At 36.7% G+C, this 22,147-nt stretch overlaps 2 protein-coding genes across 2 annotated transcripts in view; one reads left to right on the forward strand and one right to left on the reverse strand.

The window, feature by feature from the left end:
* The window catches only part of si:ch211-63o20.7 (Serine/threonine-protein kinase pdik1l-B-like), a 76,510-nt gene extending 58,044 nt beyond the window's left edge, over positions 1-18,466 (forward strand). The window contains exon 5 of the mRNA XM_061886547.1: positions 18,146-18,466. The gene's annotated coding sequence lies outside the window, so the exon portion shown is untranslated. The remainder of the gene's footprint in view (positions 1-18,145) is intronic.
* elp3 (elongator acetyltransferase complex subunit 3) overlaps positions 1-22,087 on the reverse strand; it is a 45,121-nt gene extending 23,034 nt beyond the window's left edge. The window contains exons 1-9 of the mRNA XM_061886542.1: positions 21,911-22,087; positions 21,567-21,666; positions 18,546-18,684; positions 18,403-18,473; positions 18,177-18,240; positions 17,039-17,107; positions 14,563-14,717; positions 5,681-5,842; positions 2,233-2,359 (exon numbers count right to left, since the gene is read on the reverse strand). Coding sequence (XP_061742526.1) covers positions 2,233-2,359; positions 5,681-5,842; positions 14,563-14,717; positions 17,039-17,107; positions 18,177-18,240; positions 18,403-18,473; positions 18,546-18,684; positions 21,567-21,666; positions 21,911-21,932 — 909 coding nt within the window. The 5' untranslated portion in view covers positions 21,933-22,087. The remainder of the gene's footprint in view (positions 1-2,232; positions 2,360-5,680; positions 5,843-14,562; positions 14,718-17,038; positions 17,108-18,176; positions 18,241-18,402; positions 18,474-18,545; positions 18,685-21,566; positions 21,667-21,910) is intronic.
* Between the last annotated feature and the right edge of the window lie 60 nt (positions 22,088-22,147).

Below are 22,147 nucleotides of genomic sequence, written 5' to 3' on the forward strand. Positions count from 1 at the left end.
AATGACATTTTTTTAAAGAAATTTCCAGAATACTTGTAGTAACAGTCATGTGGTGTTGAGTTTTGTTTAAAATACCAATATACAGTATATTGTCAAAATACTGGACGTCCGTTTTGGTCCCTATTCAAAGTACCTGCTTCAGTGGTATCTGCGTGGTGATAAAAGTTTGTATTGTATTGCGTATGAATGTTTGTGACCTTTTGATATGTAAATGAGATGAATGATTGAAGTTCCAGCGCTGCGCAGATCATGTTGGAATGTTAGCGTCGACAGCCAAAGGCTAATTAGCAAACATAAACATCATCCATCAGATGTACGCATGAAGCAGAACGCTAGCAAGACACACTTTGCAGCCGTTGGTCACATGACTCACCTCACTGGACTTAATTACAAGGGATATTATGTATAAAACGAAGAGGGAGTAAGATTAGAACACAATTTAAGTTAATTAAATTATATTATATATAAAACGAAGAGGAAGTAAGATTAAAATACAATTCAAGTTAATTAAATTATATTATATATAAAACAAAGAGCAAGTACAATTAAAACACTTTAATTCAGTTTTAGTGATATTATGTATAAGAGGAAGTAAGATTAATACACTTCTTTATTTAATTCAGTTGTATTAAGTGATATATTATGTATAAAACAAAAAAGGAGTAAGATTGAAACACTATTTAATTAAGTGATATTATATTATGTATAAAACAGAGGAAGTAATATTAAACACTATATTTAATTTTGTTTAAGTGATATATTATGTATGAGGAAGTAAGATTAAAACACTACTTTATATAATTAAGGATTATAATATGTATAAAACAACGAGGAAGTGATATTAAAACACTAATTTAGTTTAATTAAGTGATTATATATTATGTATAAAACAGAGGAAGTAAGATTAAAACACTTTATTTAATAAAGTTTAATTGAAATATGTATAAAACAGAGTAAGTAAGATTAAAACACAATTTAAGTTAATTAAATGATATATTATGTATAAAACAAAAAGGAAGTAAGATTAAAACACTTATTTAAGTTATATTAAGTGATATATTATGTAAAAAACAAAGTAGTAAGATTAAAACACTATTTAATTCAGTTTAAGTGATATATTATGTATAAGAGAAAGTACGATTAAAACATTACTTTCACTATGTTTTATTAAGTGATATATTGTGTATAAAACATGGAAGTAAGATTAAAACACTATTGAAATATGTGTTATTATATTACCGTATGTATAAAAAAAAAGAAGTGATATTAAAACACTACTTTATTTAATTTAGTTTAATTGAAATATGTATAAAACAGAGGAAGTAAGATTAAAGCACTCTTTGATTCAGTTTAAGTGATATAGTATGTATAAAACAGAAAGTAATATTAAAACAATACTTTTTTTTAACTGACTTTAAGTTATATTATATTATGTACAAAAGGAAGTAAGATTAAAACACTACTGTATATAATTAAGGAATATTATAATTTGTAGAAAACAGAGGAAGTATTATTAAAACACTATAATTCAGTTTAATTAAGCAATAATATGTATAAAACAAAGAGGAAGTAAGATTAAATCACTACTTTGTTTAATTAACTTTAATTGAAATATGTATAAAACAGAGGAAGTAAATTAAAATATAATTGAATATAATAAAAAGTACTTAACATTCTTTAATTCAGTTTAAGTGATATATTATGTATAGGAGGAAGTAAGATTAAAACACCACTTTATTAAATTAAGTGATATTACAAGTGGTAGAAAAGGGATGGATGGATATTATATTATGTATAAAACAAAGAGGAAGTAATATTAAAAAACACGATTTAATTCAGTTTAATTAAGTGATTATTATATGTATAAAACAAAGACGAAATAAGATTAAAACACTAATCAACTTTGTTTTAGCCTGTGAAAGAAAAGGCTTAAATAAAGAAAAATCCTTATTTAAAACATACTTTTTTTCTGACCAGCTTGAACTATTTGATAATGAAAAATAAATTTGAATAAAAAATAAAACATTCCAATGATTCAGCAGCACAAATGTTTAAAAAAATTGGCGCTGATTTTTTTTTTTTTTTTTTTACTGGAAAAAAGAAAGTCTTGGTTCATGTCAACAATGATGGGTTTGTAGTGCACGATGTTTGAAGCATGATACTGATAAAGCGGGTTGTGACTACTTGAGAAGAAGTGTCCTAAGGCAGGAATACACAAAAAAAAAGACTTACAATAAACTGCTCCACATCTCTCTCGATGCCCACGTTGGGCAGGTCGGGCATCATGTGGGCCACCACTTTGAAGCCGGCGTCCTTTGCCAGGTGGAAGGACTCGCAGACGGCTCGCACCGTGTGGCCTCTGCAGGAACACAACACTACTGTTAGCGAGAAGCAGCTGGTGATTGGCTACTTAAAACATTTTATAGGCTAAGCTACAAGATACTCTTATGTTAAATGTAGCTAAGCTACAAGTTACTCTATTAAATGTAGCTAAGCTACACGCTACGCTCCATTTAAATGTAGCTAAGCTACAAGTTACTCTCTATTAAATATAACAGAGCTCCAAGTTACTCCCCATTGAATGTAGCTAAGCTACAAGTTACTCTCTATTAAATGTAGCTAAGCTACAAGTTACTCTCTATTAAATGTAGCTAAGCTACAAGTTACTCTCTATTAAATGTAACTAAGCTACAAGTTACTCTCTATTAAATGTAGCTAAGCTACAAGTTACTCTCTATTAAATGTAGCTAAGCTACAAGTTACTCTCTATTAAATGTAACTAAGCTACAAGTTACTCTCTATTAAATGTAGCTAAGCTACAAGTTACTCTCTATTAAATGTAGCTAAGCTACAAGTTACTCTCTATTAAATGTAACTAAGCTACAAGTTACTCTCTATTAAATGTAGCTAAGCTACAAGTTACTCTCTATTAAATGTAACTAAGCTACAAGTTACTCTCTATTAAATGTAGCTAAGCTACAAGTTACTCTCTATTAAATGTAACTAAGCTACAAGTTACTCTCTATTAAATGTAGCTAAGCTACAAGTTACTCTCTATTAAATGTAACTAAGCTACAAGTTACTCTCTATTAAATGTAGCTAAGCTACAAGTTACTCTCTATTAAATGTAGCTAAGCTACAAGTTACTCTCTATTAAATGTAACTAAGCTACAAGTTACTCTCTATTAAATGTAGCTAAGCTACAAGTTACTCTCTATTAAATGTAACTAAGCTACAAGTTACTCTCTATTAAATGTAGCTAAGCTACAAGTTACTCTCTATTAAATGTAACTAAGCTACAAGTTACTCTCTATTAAATGTAGCTAAGCTACAAGTTACTCTCCATTAAATGTAACTAAGCTACAAGTTACTCTATTAAATGTAGCTAAGCTACAAGTTACTTTCTATTAAATGTAACAAAGCTACAAGTTAGTCTCCATTAAATGTAACTAAGCTACACGCTACGCTCCATTTAAATGTAGCTAAGCTACAAGCTACAAGTTACTCTCTATTAAATATAACAGAGCTCCAAGTTACTCCCCATTGAATGTAGCTAAGCTACAAGTTACTCTCCATTAAATGTAACAAAGCTACAAGTTACTCTCTATTAAATGTAACTAAGCTACGAGTTACTCTCTATTAAATGTAGCTAAGCTACAAGTTACTCTCTATTAAATGTAGCTAAGCTACAAGTTACTCTATTAAATGTAACTAAGCTACAAGTTACTCTCTATTAAATGTAACTAAGCTACAAGTTACTCTCTATTAAATGTAGCTAAGCTACAAGTTACTCTATTAAATGTAACTAAGCTACAAGTTACTCTATTAAATGTAACTAAGCTACAAGTTACTCTCTATTAAATGTAGCTAAGCTACAAGTTACTCTCCATTAAATGTAACTAAGCTACAAGTTACTCTATTAAATGTAGCTAAGCTACAAGTTACTTTCTATTAAATGTAACAAAGCTACAAGTTAGTCTCCATTAAATGTAACTAAGCTACACGCTATGCTCCATTTAAATGTAGCTAAGCTACAAGTTACTCTATTAAATATAACATAGCTCCAAGTTACTCCCCATTGAATGTAGCTAAGCTACAAGTTACTCTCCATTAAATGTAGCTAAGCTACAAGTTACTCTCCATTAAATGTAACAAAGCTACAAGTTACTCTATTAAATGTAGCTAAGCTACAAGTTACTTTCTATTAAATGTAACAAAGCTACAAGTTAGTCTCCATTAAATGTAACTAAGCTACACGCTACGCTCCATTTAAATGTAGCTAAGCTACAAGTTACTCTCTATTAAATATAACAGAGCTCCAAGTTACTCCCCATTGAATGTAGCTAAGCTACAAGTTACTCTCCATTAAATGTAACAAAGCTACAAGTTACTCTCTATTAAATGTAACTAAGCTACGAGTTACTCTCTATTAAATGTAGCTAAGCTACAAGTTACTCTCTATTAAATGTAGCTAAGCTACAAGTTACTCTCTATTAAATGTAGCGAAGCTACAAGTTACTCTATTAAATGTAACTAAGCTACAAGTTACTCTCTATTAAATGTAGCTAAGCTACAAGTTACTCTCTATTAAATGTAGCTAAGCTACAAGTTACTCTCCATTAAATGTAACTAAGCTACAAGTTACTCTATTAAATGTAGCTAAGCTACAAGTTACTTTCTATTAAATGTAACAAAGCTACAAGTTAGTCTCCATTAAATGTAACTAAGCTACACGCTACGCTCCATTTAAATGTAGCTAAGCTACAAGTTACTCTCTATTAAATATAACATAGCTCCAAGTTACTCCCCATTGAATGTAGCTAAGCTACAAGTTACTCTCCATTAAATGTAACAAAGCTACAAGTTACTTTCTATTAAATGTAATAAAGCTACAAGTTAGTCTCCATTAAATGTAACTAAGCTACAAGTTACTCTCTATTAAATATAAGAGCTCCAAGTTACTCTCCATTGAATGTAGCTAAGCTACAAGTTACTCTCCATCAAATGTAACAAAGCTACAAGTTACTCTCCATTAAATGTAGCTAAGATACAAGTTACTCTCCATTAAATGTAACTAAGCAACAAGTTACTCTCCATTAAATTCAGCTAAGCTACAAGTTACTCTCCATTAAATTCAGCTAAGCTACAAGTTACTCTCCATTAAATGTAACAAAGCTCCAAGTTACTCTCCATTGAATGTAGCTAAGCTACAAGTTACTCTCTATTAAATATAAGAGCTCCAAGTTACTCTCCATTGAATGTAGCTAAGCTACAAGTTACTCTCCATTAAATGTAACAAAGCTACAAGTTACTCTCCATTAAATGTAGCTAAGATACAAGTTACTCTCCATTAAATGTAACTAAGCAACAAGTTACTCTCCATTAAATGTAGCTAAGATACAAGTTACTCTCCATTAAATGTAACTAAGCAACAAGTTACTCTCCATTAAATTCAGCTAAGCTACAAGTTACTCTCCATTAAATGTAACAAAGCTCCAAGTTACTCTCCATTGAATGTAGCTAAACTACAAGTTACTCTCCATTTTCGCTCTTTCTAGCTTTGATTTTAGCTACCTCGCTACTTGGATCTTAAAAAGTAGCTAAGCTTAAGGAATCACTACTTGTCAAAAAATGTACCACCCGGCATCTAGGAAACGTAGCTGCTGCAGCTCAGCCTGACCTGTTGGTGTCTCTGGCCACGTCTTCGTACACACTCTGCACGCCGATCTCCAGCCTGGTGCAGCCGTAGGCCAGCATGTCGCTCAGGTGTCTCTTCAGGCAGTAGTCAGGTCGCGTCTCAATGGTGATGCCCACACACTTGGTGTTGCTGCGCTCAGAGTACCTGCAAATGTTCCAAGAAATGACTGGCATCATCTGCATGGCCCATTTATCCCACACGTATATTATTAACATCGTCCTCACATTAGGGACCTGAAGAAGCAAATCATGCGCAATGACATTTTAATGACTATGGGCGTTACAAAAATGATGTCTTCAATTAGTCTGAATCTTAAAAGGGAACTGAACTTTTTGCATATCATTCACAATCGTTACGTAAGACAAAAACGATTTTTTTGATGCATTCTAATTAGAGATGTCTGATAATGGCTTTTTTGCCAATATTCCGATATTGTCCAACTCCTAATTACCGATATCAACCGATATCGATATATACAGTCGTGGAATTAACACATGATTATGCCTAATTTTGTTGTGATGCATTAAACCAGTGGTTCTCAAATGGGGGTACTTGAAGGTATGCCAAGGGGTACATGAGATTTTTTTTTAAATAGTCTAAAAATAGCAACAATTCAAAAATCATTTATAAATATATTTATTGAATAATACTTCAACAAAATATGAATGTAAGTTCATAAACTGTGAAAAGAAATGCAACAATGCAATATTCAATGGTGACAGCTAGATTTTTTTGCGGACATGTTTCATAAATATTGATGTTAAAGATTTCTTTTTTTGTGAAGAAATGTTGAGAATTAAGTTCATGAATCCAGATGGATACCTGTTACAATCCCCAAAGCGGGCACTTTAAGTTGATGATTACTTCTATGTGTAGAAACCTTTATTTATAATTGAATCACTTGTTTATTTTTCAACAAGTTTTTAGTTATTTTTACCTTTTATTCCAAATAGTTAAAGAAAGACCACTACAATTGAGCAATATTTTGCACTGTTATGCAATTTAATAAATCAGAACCTGATGACATAGTGCTGTATTTTACTTCTTTATTTCTTTTTTTTAACCAACTCAAATTATGGAAAAAAATGCCAACATGGCACTGCCATATTTATTATTGAAGTCACAAAGTGCATTATTTTTTTTTTTAAACGTGCCTCAAAACAGCAGCTTGGAGTTTGGGATATGCTCTCCCTGAGAGAGCATGAGGAGGTAGAGGCGGGCGGGGTTGAGGGGAGGAGGATTGTATATTGTAGCGTCCCGGAAGAGCTAGTGCTGCAAGGGGTTCTGGGTATTTGTTATGTTGTGTTACGGTGCAGATGTTCTCCCGAAATGTTTTTGTCAATATAGCAGCATAAGCTTGTTAGCTCGCCGTGATCAATGTGCCGCTAAAACTAGTTCCTCTGTGTTAGCGCTTGTAATAAAAATATCGCTATGACTTGTTAATATTCAGGTCACGACATGTAAATGGAGTATTGTTGGCACTTTTTTGGATTTTTCTTAGATGGTTTTATGGGGGCAATAGTGCATTCTGATTAGCTGCATCGTTAGCCACCTCTTACTTGCCATATTTTACGAGTTAGAATGCAGATAAAAAGAAAAACGTGTGTTCTTGTCTTACCTAAAAGGACTGAATGATAGGGAGATTAAAAAAAACAGAGACAGACTTTGTCAAAGTAAATCCTCTTATGCCACTCCATTGACCACGTCTCTTTAAGAGTATATGTACTGTAAAGGTGCTCTTTATAGCACCGGGCCAAAAAATAATGATCATTTCTCACTACATTGATTTGCTTTAATAGCCCAGCTCTTTACACCCGCTGTCATTTGGGAGCACCGTAGCAAATATTCTTCAGAGAAATAATGTGTTATTACATTCAATCGTCCAAATACAGAGATACGTAAAGGTTTCATGGAGTTTTACTCGTACAAAACTTCTGGAAGCTCCAAGACCCTGGTGTTATTCCCACACTCATGACGTCAACAAGGCAAGAATTTCTGGTCACATGACCACCAGCACTTCGTTCTGTGCTACCTCGTTCACAACCACTACAATATTATTGTTACCAGGATGACTAGAACAGGAAGTAAACATGATGCATTGGTTCAATCAATTAAAGTGTATCAATTTATTACAAGTGTCTCAAAGGGCTTCATAAACCACGACATCTTCCGATCTGAACCCACGTCAGGGCAAGGGAAATCTCCTCTTAATGGGAAAAAGGAGAAACCTCGGGAGGGACCGCAGATGATGAGTAATAACGGGATCAAGCGGCCGCTTTGTACTAGTTGTATCACATTTTTATTGTACTGCGATATCAAATGTGAAAATATCATCTTGTTGGGTCCGTTATGTGCCGTCACATTTTCTCTTGGCTCAGAAAAGATCTGAATTCCGACACCTCATGAGAACTAGAGATGGCCTTTTCGCCGATATTGTCCAACTCTTAATTACCGATTCCGATATCAACCGACACTGATCCATACAGTCGTGGAATTAACACGTTATTGTGCCTAATTTTGTTGTGATGCCTCGCTGGATGCATTAAACAACGTAACAAGGTTTTCAAAAATAAATCAACTCTTTTCTTTCTTTTTTTTTTATAGATTTATATAGCGCTTTTCTCTAGTGACTCAAAGCGCTTTACATAGTGAAACCCAATATCTAAGTTACATTTAAACCAGTGTGGGTGGCACTGGGAGCAGGTGGGTAAAGTGCCTTGCCCAAGGACACAACGGCAGTGACTAGGATGGCGGAAGCGGGAATCGAACCTGCAACCCTCAAGTTGCTGGCACGGCCACTCTACCAACCGAGCTATGCCGCCGAGCTATGCAAAATTAGGCATAATAATGCGTTAATTCCACGACTGTATATATCGATATCGGTTGATAACTCAAGTTATGGAAAAAAATGCCAAAATGGCACTGCTATATTTATTATTGAAGTCACAAAGTGCATTTTTTTTTTTTTTTAATGTCTCAAAAAGGCAGCTTGCAATTTGGGACATGCTCTCCCTGAGAGAGCATGAGGAGGTTGGGGGAGAGTAGAGGGGAGTGTATATTATAGCGTCCCAGAAGAGTTAGTGCTGCAAGGGGTTCTGAGTACTTGTTCTGTTGTGTTTATGTTATGTTCCAGTGCAGATGTTCTTCCGAAATGTGTTTGTCATTCTTGTTTGGTGTGGGTTCACACTGTGGAGCATATTTGTAACAGTGTTAAAGTTGTTGGTACGGCCACCCTCAGTGTGACCTGTATGGCTGTTGACCAAGTATGACTTGCATTCGCTTGTGTGTGTGAAAATCCGTAAATATTATGTGATTGGGCCGGCACGAGAAGGCAGTGCCTTTGTACTTCTCCCTACATCCTTTTACACAGCATTATAAAAACTCATAAATTTAACTTTTTGAAACAGTTTCCGATAACTTTGAAACCAATACGGATAATTTCCGATATTACATTTTAAAGCATTTATCGGCCAATAATATCGGCAGCTCGATATTATCGGACATCTCTAATGAGAATCTTTCAAACTTTATCTGGACAACATTTAGAGATAAAAGTAATACTAGGTAAATATTCAATCGATATGACATTTTTTGAAGTCACAGCATTAAAAAAGAGCTCTGACAAGGGCTAATAAAACTACTTCAATTAGTCGGGTTTAGTACTGTGCTGTGGGTGGGTCAGGGTGAGCAAATCAAGCGCTCCTTTCCTCCTATCCTAGCCACACACAAAGAAGTTGTAGTGTTTCCATGTTTTGTCTGAGCACGATAGTTCCATTTAGTCTCGGAACGTATACTCCCCGATATCACTCCAGAAATCTGTTTTTGATCAAGTATAAAGATCTATTCCATGGCATTGTTGCATTTTTTTGCTCCAATCTGCTTGTTGCAGTAAAACCTAAGCCTCTTGTGTACCAACTTGACCATTTAAGAACCTATTAACTTCATAAATGTAGGTTCCACAGTATAATTAAATACAAATGAATAAATAATGTATCATTTTTTTTGTATATTGTGAGAAAAAAAGCAGCAACATTTCTTCCGACTTCAAATATGCAACAATCAAAGTGAAACATTGCTTTTATTATTCAGGAATTTAGCTTGCTCTCCTGGACGATACCGAAGCGAGCAGTGACTCCCAACACGTCGCATATCCAATAGCGTAAAAGTTTTAGGATGTGGGAGGAAATTGAACGCTGTCACCGTGCTAAGCGCTACGCTAGTGTCACTCACACAGATCTATGAGGTCATGTCTTGTGTTTGTGCAAGAGATCCATGGATGATTGACACCAATGATGGCACTTGCTGCTCCAAACAGGACCATCACACAGCGTGAAATAAGGAATCAATAAGAAAGTCTATTATCTCAAGCGATTATCTCACAGTATCTGGCTGATATCAACACATCACGCTGAGAGGAGTGTCACACGTATCATATAAACACACACACACACAGAGCAAACATGCACCCCTTGCTTCCACAGCAATTACTCACTGCAACACACACAAGACCAAATACTCACAGTGTGGGGACATAGCACACACACACACACACACACGCGCGCAAACACACACACACACGCCTTTTTGTGCTTATCAGACTTGAGGGAAGTAAACAACAAAGCTTTTATTTGGTGTAAATTGTGGAACCACGTCACAACAAATGAGTTTCTCCTTTGACGTTGAATTGTGTCCAAATTAAGGCTGGGCGATTATTGATGAGAATTGATGACCATTGATCATGATCAGAGATGGGGACATTTCTGCGCTGCTGACCCGTCTCCCCTCGGGATAGTCTCCTGCTGGCCCCACTATGGACTGGACTCTCACTATTATGTTAGATCCACTATGGACTGGACTCTCACACTATTATGTTGGATCCACTATGGACTGGACTCTCACTATTATGTTAGATCCACTATGGACTAGACTCTCACTGTTATGTTGGATCCACTATGGACTGGACTCTCACTATTATGTTGGATCCACTATGGACTGGACTCTCCCTATTATGTTACATCCACTATGGACTGGAATCTCACCCTATTATGTTAGATTCACTCTGGACTGGACTCTCACTATTATGTTAGATCCACTATGGACTGGACTCTCACTATTATGTTAGTTCCACTATGGACTGGATTCCCACTATTATGTTAGATCCACTATGGAGTGGACTCTCACACTATTATGTTAGATCCACTATGGACTGGACTCTCACACTATTATGTTAGATCCACTATGGACTGGACTCTCACTATTATGTTAGCTCCAGTATGGACTGGACTCTCACTATTATGTTAGATCCACTATGGACTGGACTTTCACAATATCATGCTAGATCCACTCGACGTCTACCCACATCTGCGGTCCTCTCCAAGGTTTCTCATAGTCATTCACATTGACATCCCACTGGGTTGTGAGTTTTTTCTTGCCCTTATGTGGGAGCTGAACTGAGGATCTTGTTGAGGCTTGTGCCCTTTGAGACACTTGTGATTTAGGGATATATAAATGAACATTGATTGATTGATTGATTGATTGATCATTAATGACCATTCATTTGAGTTGTTAGCATATATGACCTCCATCAGTCTGTTACAACACACTACAGTTGTCCACAGTAGGGATGCAACAATACTGGTTATAATCCTGCACAAGACAAACCACTTTCATTCAAACAAATAATTATGTTATTAATCGAGATCATATGATGTAAAAAAAAATGTATTGTGATTTTTTTCCTCCGCCATATTATCATCAGTATAATTGTCTAACAAGGCTATTATGCATGTACATTCATGTTGTCACCATAATTGTCGAACAAGGCTATTATGCATGTACATTCATGTTGTCACCATAATTGTCGAACAAGGCTATTATGCATGTACATTCATGTTGTCACCATAATTGTCGAACAAGGCTATTATGCATGTACATTCATGTTGTCACCATAATTGCAATGTGGCCCTCAATGAAAAGGAATATTACTGCCCTGCCTAAGAGAGGTAAGGTGAAGCTAACGCTAATATAGACGTGTGTATCTGTATGTATCCGCCGTGTAGATGTGTGTATCTGTATGTAGCTGTGTGTGAGTGTGTGTATCTGTATGTAGCTGTGTGTGAGTGTCTGTATCTGTATGTAGCTGTGTGTGAGTGTGTGTATCTGTATGTAGCTGTGTGTGAGTGTCTGTATCTGTATGTAGCTGTGTGTGAGTGTGTGTATCTGTATGTAGCTGTGTGTGAGTGTCTGTATCTGTATGTAGCTGTGTGTGAGTGTGTGTATCTGTATGTAGCTGTGTGTGTATCTGTATGTAGCTATGTGTGAACGTGTGTATCTGTATGTAGCTGTGTGTGAGTGTGTGTATCTGTATGTAGCTGTGTGTGTATCTGTGTGTGAGTGTGTGTATCTGTATGTAGCTGTGTGTGAGTGTCTGTATCTGTATGTGGCTGTGTGTGAGTGTCTGTATCTGTATGTAGCTGTGTGTGAGTGTGTGTATCTGTATGTAGCTGCGTGTGAGTGTGTGTATCTGTATGTAGCTGCGTGTGAGTGTATCTGTATGTAGCTGTGTGTGAGTGTGTGTATCTGTATGTAGCTGCGTGTGAGTGTGTGTATCAGTATGTAGCTGTGTGTGAGTGTGTGTATCTGTATGTAGCTGTGTGTGTGAGTGTGTGTATCTGTATGTAGCTGCGTGTGAGTGTGTGTATCAGTATGTAGCTGTGTGTGAGTGTGTGTATCTGTATGTAGCTGTGTATGGATGTGTGTATCTGTATGTAGCCGCTGTGTAGATGCGTGTATCTGTATGTATCTGTGTGTGAGTGTGTGTATCTGTATGTAGATGTGTGTGGATGTGTGTATCTGTATGTAGCCGCTGTGTAGATGCGTGTATCTGTATGTATCTGTGTGTGAGTGTGTGTATCTGTATGTAGATGTGTGTGAGTGTGTGTATCTGTATGTAGATGTGTGTGGATGCGTGTATCTGTATGTAGCCGTGTGTGAATGCGTGAATCTGTATGTAGCTGTGTATGGATGTGTGTATCTGTATGTAGCCGTGTGTATCTGTATGTAGCTGTGTGTGAATGCGTGAATCTGTATGTAGCTGTGTATGGATGTGTGTATCTGTATGTAGCTGTGTGTATCTGTATGTAGATGTGTGTGTATCTGTATGTAGCTGTGTGTGAATGCGTGAATCTGTATGTAGCTGTGTATGGATGTGTGTATCTGTATGTAGCTGTGTGTATCTGTATGTAGCTGTGTGTGTATCTGTATGTAGCTGTGTGTGAATGCGTGAATCTGTATTTAGCTGTGTGTATCTGTATGTGGCTGTGTGTATCTGTAAGTAGCTGTGTGTATCTGTATGTAGCCGTGTGTGGATGTGTGTATCTGTATGTAGCCGTGTGTGAATGCGTGTATCTGTATGTAGATGTGTTAAAGTTTAAGTACCCATGATTGTCACACACACTAAGTGTGGCAAATTATTCTCTGAATTTGACCCATCAACCTTAAACACCCTCTGGTGGGTGAGGGGAGCAATGAGCAGCAGCAGTGGCTGCGCCCGGGATTAATTTTTGGTGATTTAATCCCCAATTCCAACCTTTAATGCTGAGTGCTAAGCAGGAAGGTAATGGGTCCCATTTTTATAATCTTTAGTAAGACTCGGCCGGGGTTTGAACTCATGACCTACCGATCTCAAGGCGGCCACTGAGTATGTCGATGTGTGTATCTGTATGTAGCCGTGTGTGGATGTGTGTATCTGTATGTAGCTGTGTGTGGATGTGTGTATATGTATGTAGCTGTGTGTGGATGTGTGTATATGTATGTAGCTGTGTGTATCTGTATGTACTATATATGTGTTTAAGTATGTGTAAGAGTATGTATTTGCATATATAGCTGTATATATTTAGTTGTAACTGTATGTAGTTGTTTGTAAGTGTATGTAGCCGTGTGCATGTGTGCAGTTGTATTTGTGTATAGTTGTGTGTACGTGTGTGTAGTTGCATGTATCTGTGTGTAGTTGTGAGTGTATTAGTGTAGTTGTAAGTGTATCTGAATGTAGTTGTGTGTAAGAATGTATGTAGTTGTTTGTATCTGATGTATTGTGTGTAAGAATGTATGTAGTTGTTTGTATCTGATGTATTGTGTGTAAGAATGTGTATCTGTATGTAGCTGTGTGCATCTGCATGTACTGTATGTGTGTAAGAGTATGTATTTGTATATATTTACAAATATAGCTGTATGTAGTTGTTTGTAAGTGTATGTAGCCATGTGTATGTGTGTGTATCTGTATAAGGCTGTGTGTGAGTGTGTGTGTAGTCGCGTGCAGTTGCATGTATCTGTGTGTAGTTGTGTGTGTATCTGTATGTAGTTGTGTGTATCTGATGTATTGTGTGGAAGAATATGTATGTGAGTGTGTGTGTGCATCTGTATGTAACTGTGTGTATCTGATGTATTGTTGTGTAAGAATGTGTATATGTATGTGTGTATCTGCATGTACTGTGTGTGTAAGAGTATGTATTTACAAATATAGCTGTATGTATTTAAGTGTATCTGTATGTAGTTGTTTGTAAGTGCATGTAGCTGTGTGTGTATCTGTATATAGCTGTCTGCATCTGTATGTAGCCGTGTGTGTAGTTGTGTGTATCTGTATATAGCTGTGCATCTGTATGTAGCCGCGTGTGTAGTCGCATGCAGTTGCATGTATTTGTGTGTAGTTGTGTGTAAGAATGTGTATCTCTATGTAGTTGTGTATATCTGATGTATGGTTGTGTGTAAGAATATGTATCTGTGTGTGTGTATTTGTATGTAGATGTGTGTAGTTGTGTGTAAGTGTTTGTGTGTAAGTGTGTGTATGTGCATGCCCCAAGGAGTACCTGACAGCCTCTGCTAGGTTGTTGGAAGCGTGTCCAGACAGGGCGTCGTGAAGGTTCCTGATGAAGTAGTCTCTGTACTCCTCAGACAGCGCCATAAATGTTCCGCCCATCACGATGAACTCCACTTTGTCCACGCTGTGCCCCAGCTGCTTCAGCTACACAACACAACACTGGTGTAAATGCACAGCGTTCCACAAACAAAGAAGTCTAGTCAACAGCGGCCTCTGCTGTCAAAAGCAGTTATTACAAGATGTGTTGAATTAGTTGACAGTCATGTTTTTCCGGAAACTATCACATTGTAGTCCTTTTTTGTTACTTGGTCGACTCAGACAGCATCAGATTATGGCAGATAATACACCGTTTAAAGATATTTAGATTAGCGTGAACAAAACAATACACTTGGTCAATATCAGAGGCGTATGCATATAAAATACAAGTTCTTCTTTTGTATATCCGTCCGTCCATTTTCTACCGCTTGTCCCAATCGGGTTCGCCAGGGCTGCTCTCCTGTCCAAAGGCAAAACCCAGTAACTCAATTTTGGTCAAACTGAGCTGATAATAATTTTGGAGTTCCTAGGTGATATGCTTTACATTAGTGTATGCGATATTGTAATTTGTTCCGTAAGTAAGCTGTTACGTGCATGGCAGGACCTAGCAACTACCACATAATTGCGTAGATACAACAGAAAAACCTAGTTTCTCAAGGGACCAATCGGAGCTTCTTTGTCAGTCGCCTTATTGTCTTTAATGAGACATTTGCACGAATGGGGGCCGACGGTCAACCTGATTATGTGATATTATGGCACGAGGGGATATTTGGAAGACGTTGCAAGCACCTTCATTAAATGTATTGTTCTTGATTCTTCCCCTGGCATACTCTTTTGGGCAGATAACTGTGGAGGTCAAATTAAAAACTGGACGCTGTACACGGCTCTGGCCCAATGTGCAAACGCAGAATGGGGCCCACCGAGATTGTGATAAAATATCTGGAGAAAGGGCACACGTTCATGAGAGCAGATTCAATCCATGGCTCAATCGGCAAGAAAATGAAAGCTCAAGAAAACATCTATACGTTTGATGACTTTGTAGATCTTTGTAAGACGGCATCAAGATAAGATTGGTTTTCCTTTGTTTTCTCAAAATCAGCTAGAAATGAGGTACTAGGTTTTTCCTTTGGACGGGAGTGCTGGAGCCTATTTCAGCTGCATTCCGCCTTATTCCTGTCTTTGTTGTAATCAATTATTGCCACGGCAGGTGAATTAAAAAAATATTCTAATAAAGCTAAAGGCTGACGAGACAGTGGAAGACGCTGTATGCCAATATTGTTATGGAAATTAAACATTTACTCATTAATTAGCACATCCCTGCTGAATGAATCCATATTATTGATGCTATTTTAGTTATTCTATGAAGTGTAAAGTCAGCGTTATTTCAAAAGAAACAATTGCAGGCACACAGTATATAGTATATCCATCCATTTTCTACCGCTTATTCCCTTTCGGGGTCGCGGGGGGCGCTGGCGCCTATCTCAGCTACAATCGGGCGGAAGGCGGGGTACACCCTGGACAAGTCGCCACCTCATCGCAGGGCCAACACAGATAGACAGACAACATTCACACTCACATTCACACACTAGGGCCAATTTAGTGTTGCCAATCAACCTATCCCCAGGTGCATGTCTTTGGAGGTGGGATGAAGCCGGAGTACACGGAGGGAACCCACGCATTCACGGGGAGAACATGCAAACTCCACACAGAAAGATCCCGAGCCTGGATTTGAACCCAGGACTGCAGGAACTTCGTATTGTGAGGCAGACGCACTAACCCCTCTGCCACCGTGAAGCCGTATATAGTATAATACTTTTTATTATTGTACATGACAGTGTTGTAGTTACTATAGCACAATATATATTATCGTACAGTATGCATTATTGTACTTATCGCACAGTATAGGTTTTTACTTATTGTACAGTAAACAGGATTGTATTTAGTATCTATGGCACATGATACAGTATATTGTGCTTATAGTAGCACAATATAGTGTATTGTTATTGTACAGTATACATGATTGTACTTATTATAGCACAATATACATTATTGTTATTGTACAGGATGCATTATTTTACTTATCACACAGTGTAGTTTTTTTTACTTATTACACAGTAGATAGTATTGTATTTAGTAATTATGGTACATGTACATTGTGCGTATAGTAGCGCATTATACTGTATTGTTATTGTACAGTATACATGACTGTACAGTATATATTGTCCTTATTGTTATTGTGCAGTTACACAACATGAGGTCTTGTTAAGGCATCTTCCTGCTGGAAAACATTGAGGGAATGCAATTGTGACAGGATTCAAAGCTGCAGCATCATTATTATTGTTGCCACTTTCTGCTTAAGTTCCCATCAACAAATATGTGTAGCAGAAAAAAGAAGTGTGGATTTATCATTGTTATCGATGATGACTGACCTGCTCCACACGATGTCTGGTCTGCAGGTATGGATCGTATCGTGCTCGGATTGCTCGCATCGATGTTGGCTTTTGCAAACAACAACAGCTCATTTTAGGAATCATCTTTGGAGACGTTACAGTCAGCGACAATGTACATACTGTATAGAGATACATTTTATTCACACAAATCCATTTGAAACCTCAAACATTCACATTCAAAAATACAGGGTGAAACGCTTCGTACATCAAATATTGTCAAGTCACGACATTAAATGTGCTAAACTAAAAAAAACTAAAAAAAACATCTTAGCCTTGAGTCTTAGAATTATGGCAAAAAAAATTAATCACGATGATTGTGATTGATTTTGAAATCACGATTATTCATTCATTTGAAAACATGAATATATAATGTACAGCCAAAACTCAATTTTCAACATAATCTAAAAGAACAACGGATATAAATCAGAAACGAATAAACAATAATAGGAATAACAGTAAATTAAAATAACAATACCAATGTGATGAATCAATAAAATGCAGTCGGTTATTATTTTTAAATCTCTCTCCCATACATACATAAAGCCAATATGTATGTCAAGAAACATATATACAAACATAAATATATATGTAAATGTGTGTATATATGTATATAAATATATATACATGTATACATACAGCCAACATGAATGTCAAGTAACAAACATACATGTGTGTGTGTGTGTGTATATATATATATATATATATATATATATATATATATATATATATACACACACATACATAGATACACATATATATACATACACATATTTATATATATATATATATATACATACATATATATACATACATAAATACATACATACATATATATACATACATAAATACATACATACATATATATACATACATAAATACATACATACATATATATATATGCACGTGGCTTTACGCCCTCAGCAAAAAGTTAGGACACCCCTGATCTAAATCCACAAAACTATTTGCCTGAGTGGCTGGACAAGACCGAAAAAAAAAAAATAATTGATTTTTGATTTTATTTAATCAATTAAGAATTGTTACAAGTAAGAATTGCGATTCATTTGGATATCTATTTTTTTTTTACAGACCTAAAAATCATGCAAGCAAGTGTTCTTACCTCATAACCAGTGTAAGACTGTGTGGAATATTCAAAGTCTGAGTCGGGCCCACCAGGACAGTAACTACAAGAGAAAACATTCATCAGTTGGCAGAAAGACAACACAGGACTGAGTATGGTTACTAGTATCACTAAAGTCTGTGTATATCAATGTTTCATGTAAATACTGCCAGCTATTGGCGAGCAAACAGACAACTTGATTAAGACGAGGACAGGAGTGGCTTACACACAAATGTTTCCAGTGAAGGTGATGTGTGGACATCGATGTGGTTTGCACATGACTGCCACCACTGCGATCTACATGGGACAGGACACACGTTATCATCGACGTCATGAAAGTATGGCATGTGTGACAACATATTAGCTCACCCCGCTAGCAGTGCGGATGGGTTTGGCCTTCAGTTTGGGCACAAGAGCACGGCGGTACTGTGGAGGGACAGCAGCAATGATGTCCACCAAGCGAGGCTGAGCTTCAAGGCCGTATTTGGCAGAGGTCTTGGTTTTCACTCTTTCCAAATCAAACAGGAAGCATAAAAAAATTACACTTTGTTTGGTCCCAGGATGAACAGTTGTCAAACAATACGACAATGAGAGTGATTAGAAATGAGGTCATATGGCAGTCACATGGCATTAAACTGAAGGTTGAAGACTTTCTCTCTTTCCAGGCAAAGTTTTCACTTCATTATCTCTCAGAGGTAAAAGGCAGACTTTTCTGATACCGATGTTAAAGAGAAGGAAAGTGTAAGTAGGACTGCAACAATTCATCAGTTATTTAATTTAATTCAAAGAGGTTCATTAGGTATTCAAAAACTATGCAAGTTTTTATTCTTATAGCCGTCACCTGACAGCCTCTGAGGAAGGCAACAGTTGTAGCCGAAACCGTCAGGTACGGAAGTAAACACTGTCTGGTTTTAAGAATAAAAAAGTGAATGCTTCAATTTGAAAAAAAAAAAAGCTTTTATTTTAATTGTTTAGCTTTGACGAGACGTTTAATTTAATAATAAAACTGTACAAAGTCCAGACCACATACAGCAGGGGTTTCCAAACTTTTTGAAACACGCACACAAATAAATACATTTTTTATATATATATATATATATATATATATATATATATATATTTCTTAAGGGTGTGGGGAAAAATCGATTCGAATACGAATCGCGATTCAAAATCGATTGTCATTTTTTTAAAACTCTATTTTTTTTTTATCAATCCAACAAAACAATACACAGCAATACCATAACAATGCAATCCAATTCCAAAACTAAACCTGACCCAGCTACACTCAGAACTCCAATAAACAGAGCAATTGAGAGGAGACACAGAACAAACCAAAAGTAGTGAAACAAAAATGAATATTATCAACAACAGTATCAATATTAGTTATAATTTCAGCATAGAAGTGATTAAAAGTCCCTCATTGACATTATCATTAGACATTTATAAAAATAAAAAATAAAAGAATAGTGTCACAGTGGCTTACACTTAAATAAATGATAAATGGGTTGTACTTGTATAGCACTTTTCTACCTTCAAGGTACTCAAAGCGCTTTGACACTACTTCCACATTTACCCGTTCACACACACATTCACACACTGTTTGAGGGAGCTGCCATGTAAGGCGCCAACCAGCACCCATCAGGAGCAAGGGTGACGTGTCTTGCTCAGGACACAACGGACGTGACGAGGTTGGTTCTAGGTGGGATTTGAACCAGTGACCCTCGGGTTGCGCACGGCCACTCTCCCACTGCGCCACGCCGTCCCCACTTGCATCGCATCTCTTAAGCTTGACAACACACTGTGTCCAATGTTTTCACAAAGATAAAATAAGTCATATTTTTCGTTTGTTTAATAGTTAAAACAAATTTACATTATTGCAATCAGTTGATAAAACATTGTCCTTTACAATAATAAAAGCATTTTTTTTTTTTAAATCTACTACTCTGCTAGCATGTCAGCAGACTGGGGTAGATCCTGCTGAAATCCTATGTATTGAATGAATATAGAATCGTTTTGAATCGGACAAATATCGTTTTTGAATCGAGAATCGCGTTGAATTGAAAAAAAAACGATATATAATCAAATCGCGACCCCAAGAATCGATATTGAATCGAATCGTGGGACACCCAAAGATTCACAGCCCTAATATATACATATATATATATATATATATATACATATATATATACACACACACATTTTCTACCGCTTATTCCCCTAGGGGTCGCTGATGCCTATCTCAGCTACAATCGGGCAAAGGGTGCGGTACACCCTGGACAAGTCGCCACCTCATCGCAGGGCCAACACAGATAGACAGACAACATTCACACTCACATTCACACACTAGGGCCAATTTAGTGTTGCCAATCATCCTATCCCCAGGTGCATGTCTTTGGAAGTGGGAGTTAAGCCGGAGTACCTGGAGGGAACCCACGCATTCACGGGGAGAACATGCAAACTCCATACAGAAAGATCCCCAGGACTATTCGTGACTTTTGTATTGTGAGGCTTATCACTCAATATTTTAAAAATGAAAAACAACAGAAAACCTATCTTGAACACATTTGTTGTACATAACTTTTCAGTATTTATTTCCTGCTCTCCATATGGCCACCACCGGCAGCATGGAGTGTGATACGTTTTCATAACATGGTCACTACTGCCTACTTTGTCTTGTTATATTCTTATTTTACTGTTATATTGTTATTCCCATTGTTTTTATTCTTTTTGTAATATTTCTCTATTTTGTTTCCTTTTAAACCCCCATTATTACCTTTTTACTTTTTTAAATTGATTTCAACTCTGTACACTGCTGCTGGAATTTTAATTTTCCTGAAGGAACTCTCCTGAAGGAATCAATAAAGTACCATCTATCTATCTATCTATCTATGGACAACATCAAGACGATATGAGAATCTTTCACAAATGCGCCCCAGGATGTCGCGATCCACCGTGTTGATTGGAGGAGTCACCATTTTGAGGGTAAATAAACACGTGGTCTTGCTCCAATTTAATGGCACCAAGGATTACATGACCACAACGGTGAATTTTTAACACATTTAAACTTGGATAACGCCTGTCTCCAATGACTATTGACTCAGTCTATTACAATACTTTAGAACTCAATAAATGCGTATTCTTTTGGAAGCACCCTGTATTATAAAGTTAACTAACTGGGGATAGGTTGATTGGCAACACTAAATGGTCCCTAGTGTGTGAGTGTGAATGTTGTCTGTATTTGTGTTACCCCTGTGATGAGGTGGCGACTTGTCCAGGGTGTACCCCACCTTCCGCCCGAATGCAGCTGAGATAGGCTCCAGCAACCCCAAAAGGGACAAGCGGTAGGAAATGGATGGCTAACTAGATATCAAACAACAATTAAGCACACACTTGTTGAGGTTGATGTCTTTTCCTTCGTCATGAGCTTCCACCAACTGTTTGATGACGTCAGCAATCGTCATCATCATCAACTCAGCTCGACTGACGTCACCTGTGGTAAAACAAACACATTGAAGTTTATGCAAATTGAGAGAAGTGCAACTTAAGAAATATATACATATATAGTGTACATTTGTGAGCTTGTATAAAACGTAATATATTAGGGGGTTAACATGGTTTCTGTTTAAATAACGTGCCTTGTAGCGATACAAGACTTATTAGTTAGCATTAGCAACGAGCTACAGAAAGACAATGCGATCAAACAACACCTTTTTAACATTTTGTCACACACTCACTCTTTCTCTTAAGCTTCCCCATTTCTTTCTATAAGGTAAGCACCCGAAATCAGTTCGGATAGAAGCACGTTGTTGCACTTAAATCCACATCGGAAGGTAGTTTAAAAATAATAAACAACTCCACGTTGCATCAGAACACGGCTTGTCGTTCCGCAGTTACAACTGTCGCAAAAATGACGTAAAGGCGCTTTCTCCCGGACACACAAAACCTGGTTTACTTCTACATTTTCTAATTGG

The sequence above is a fragment of the Nerophis ophidion genome, linkage group LG24, assembly GCF_033978795.1.
Source record: "Nerophis ophidion isolate RoL-2023_Sa linkage group LG24, RoL_Noph_v1.0, whole genome shotgun sequence".
Classification (NCBI taxonomy): Eukaryota; Metazoa; Chordata; class Actinopteri; order Syngnathiformes; family Syngnathidae; genus Nerophis; species Nerophis ophidion.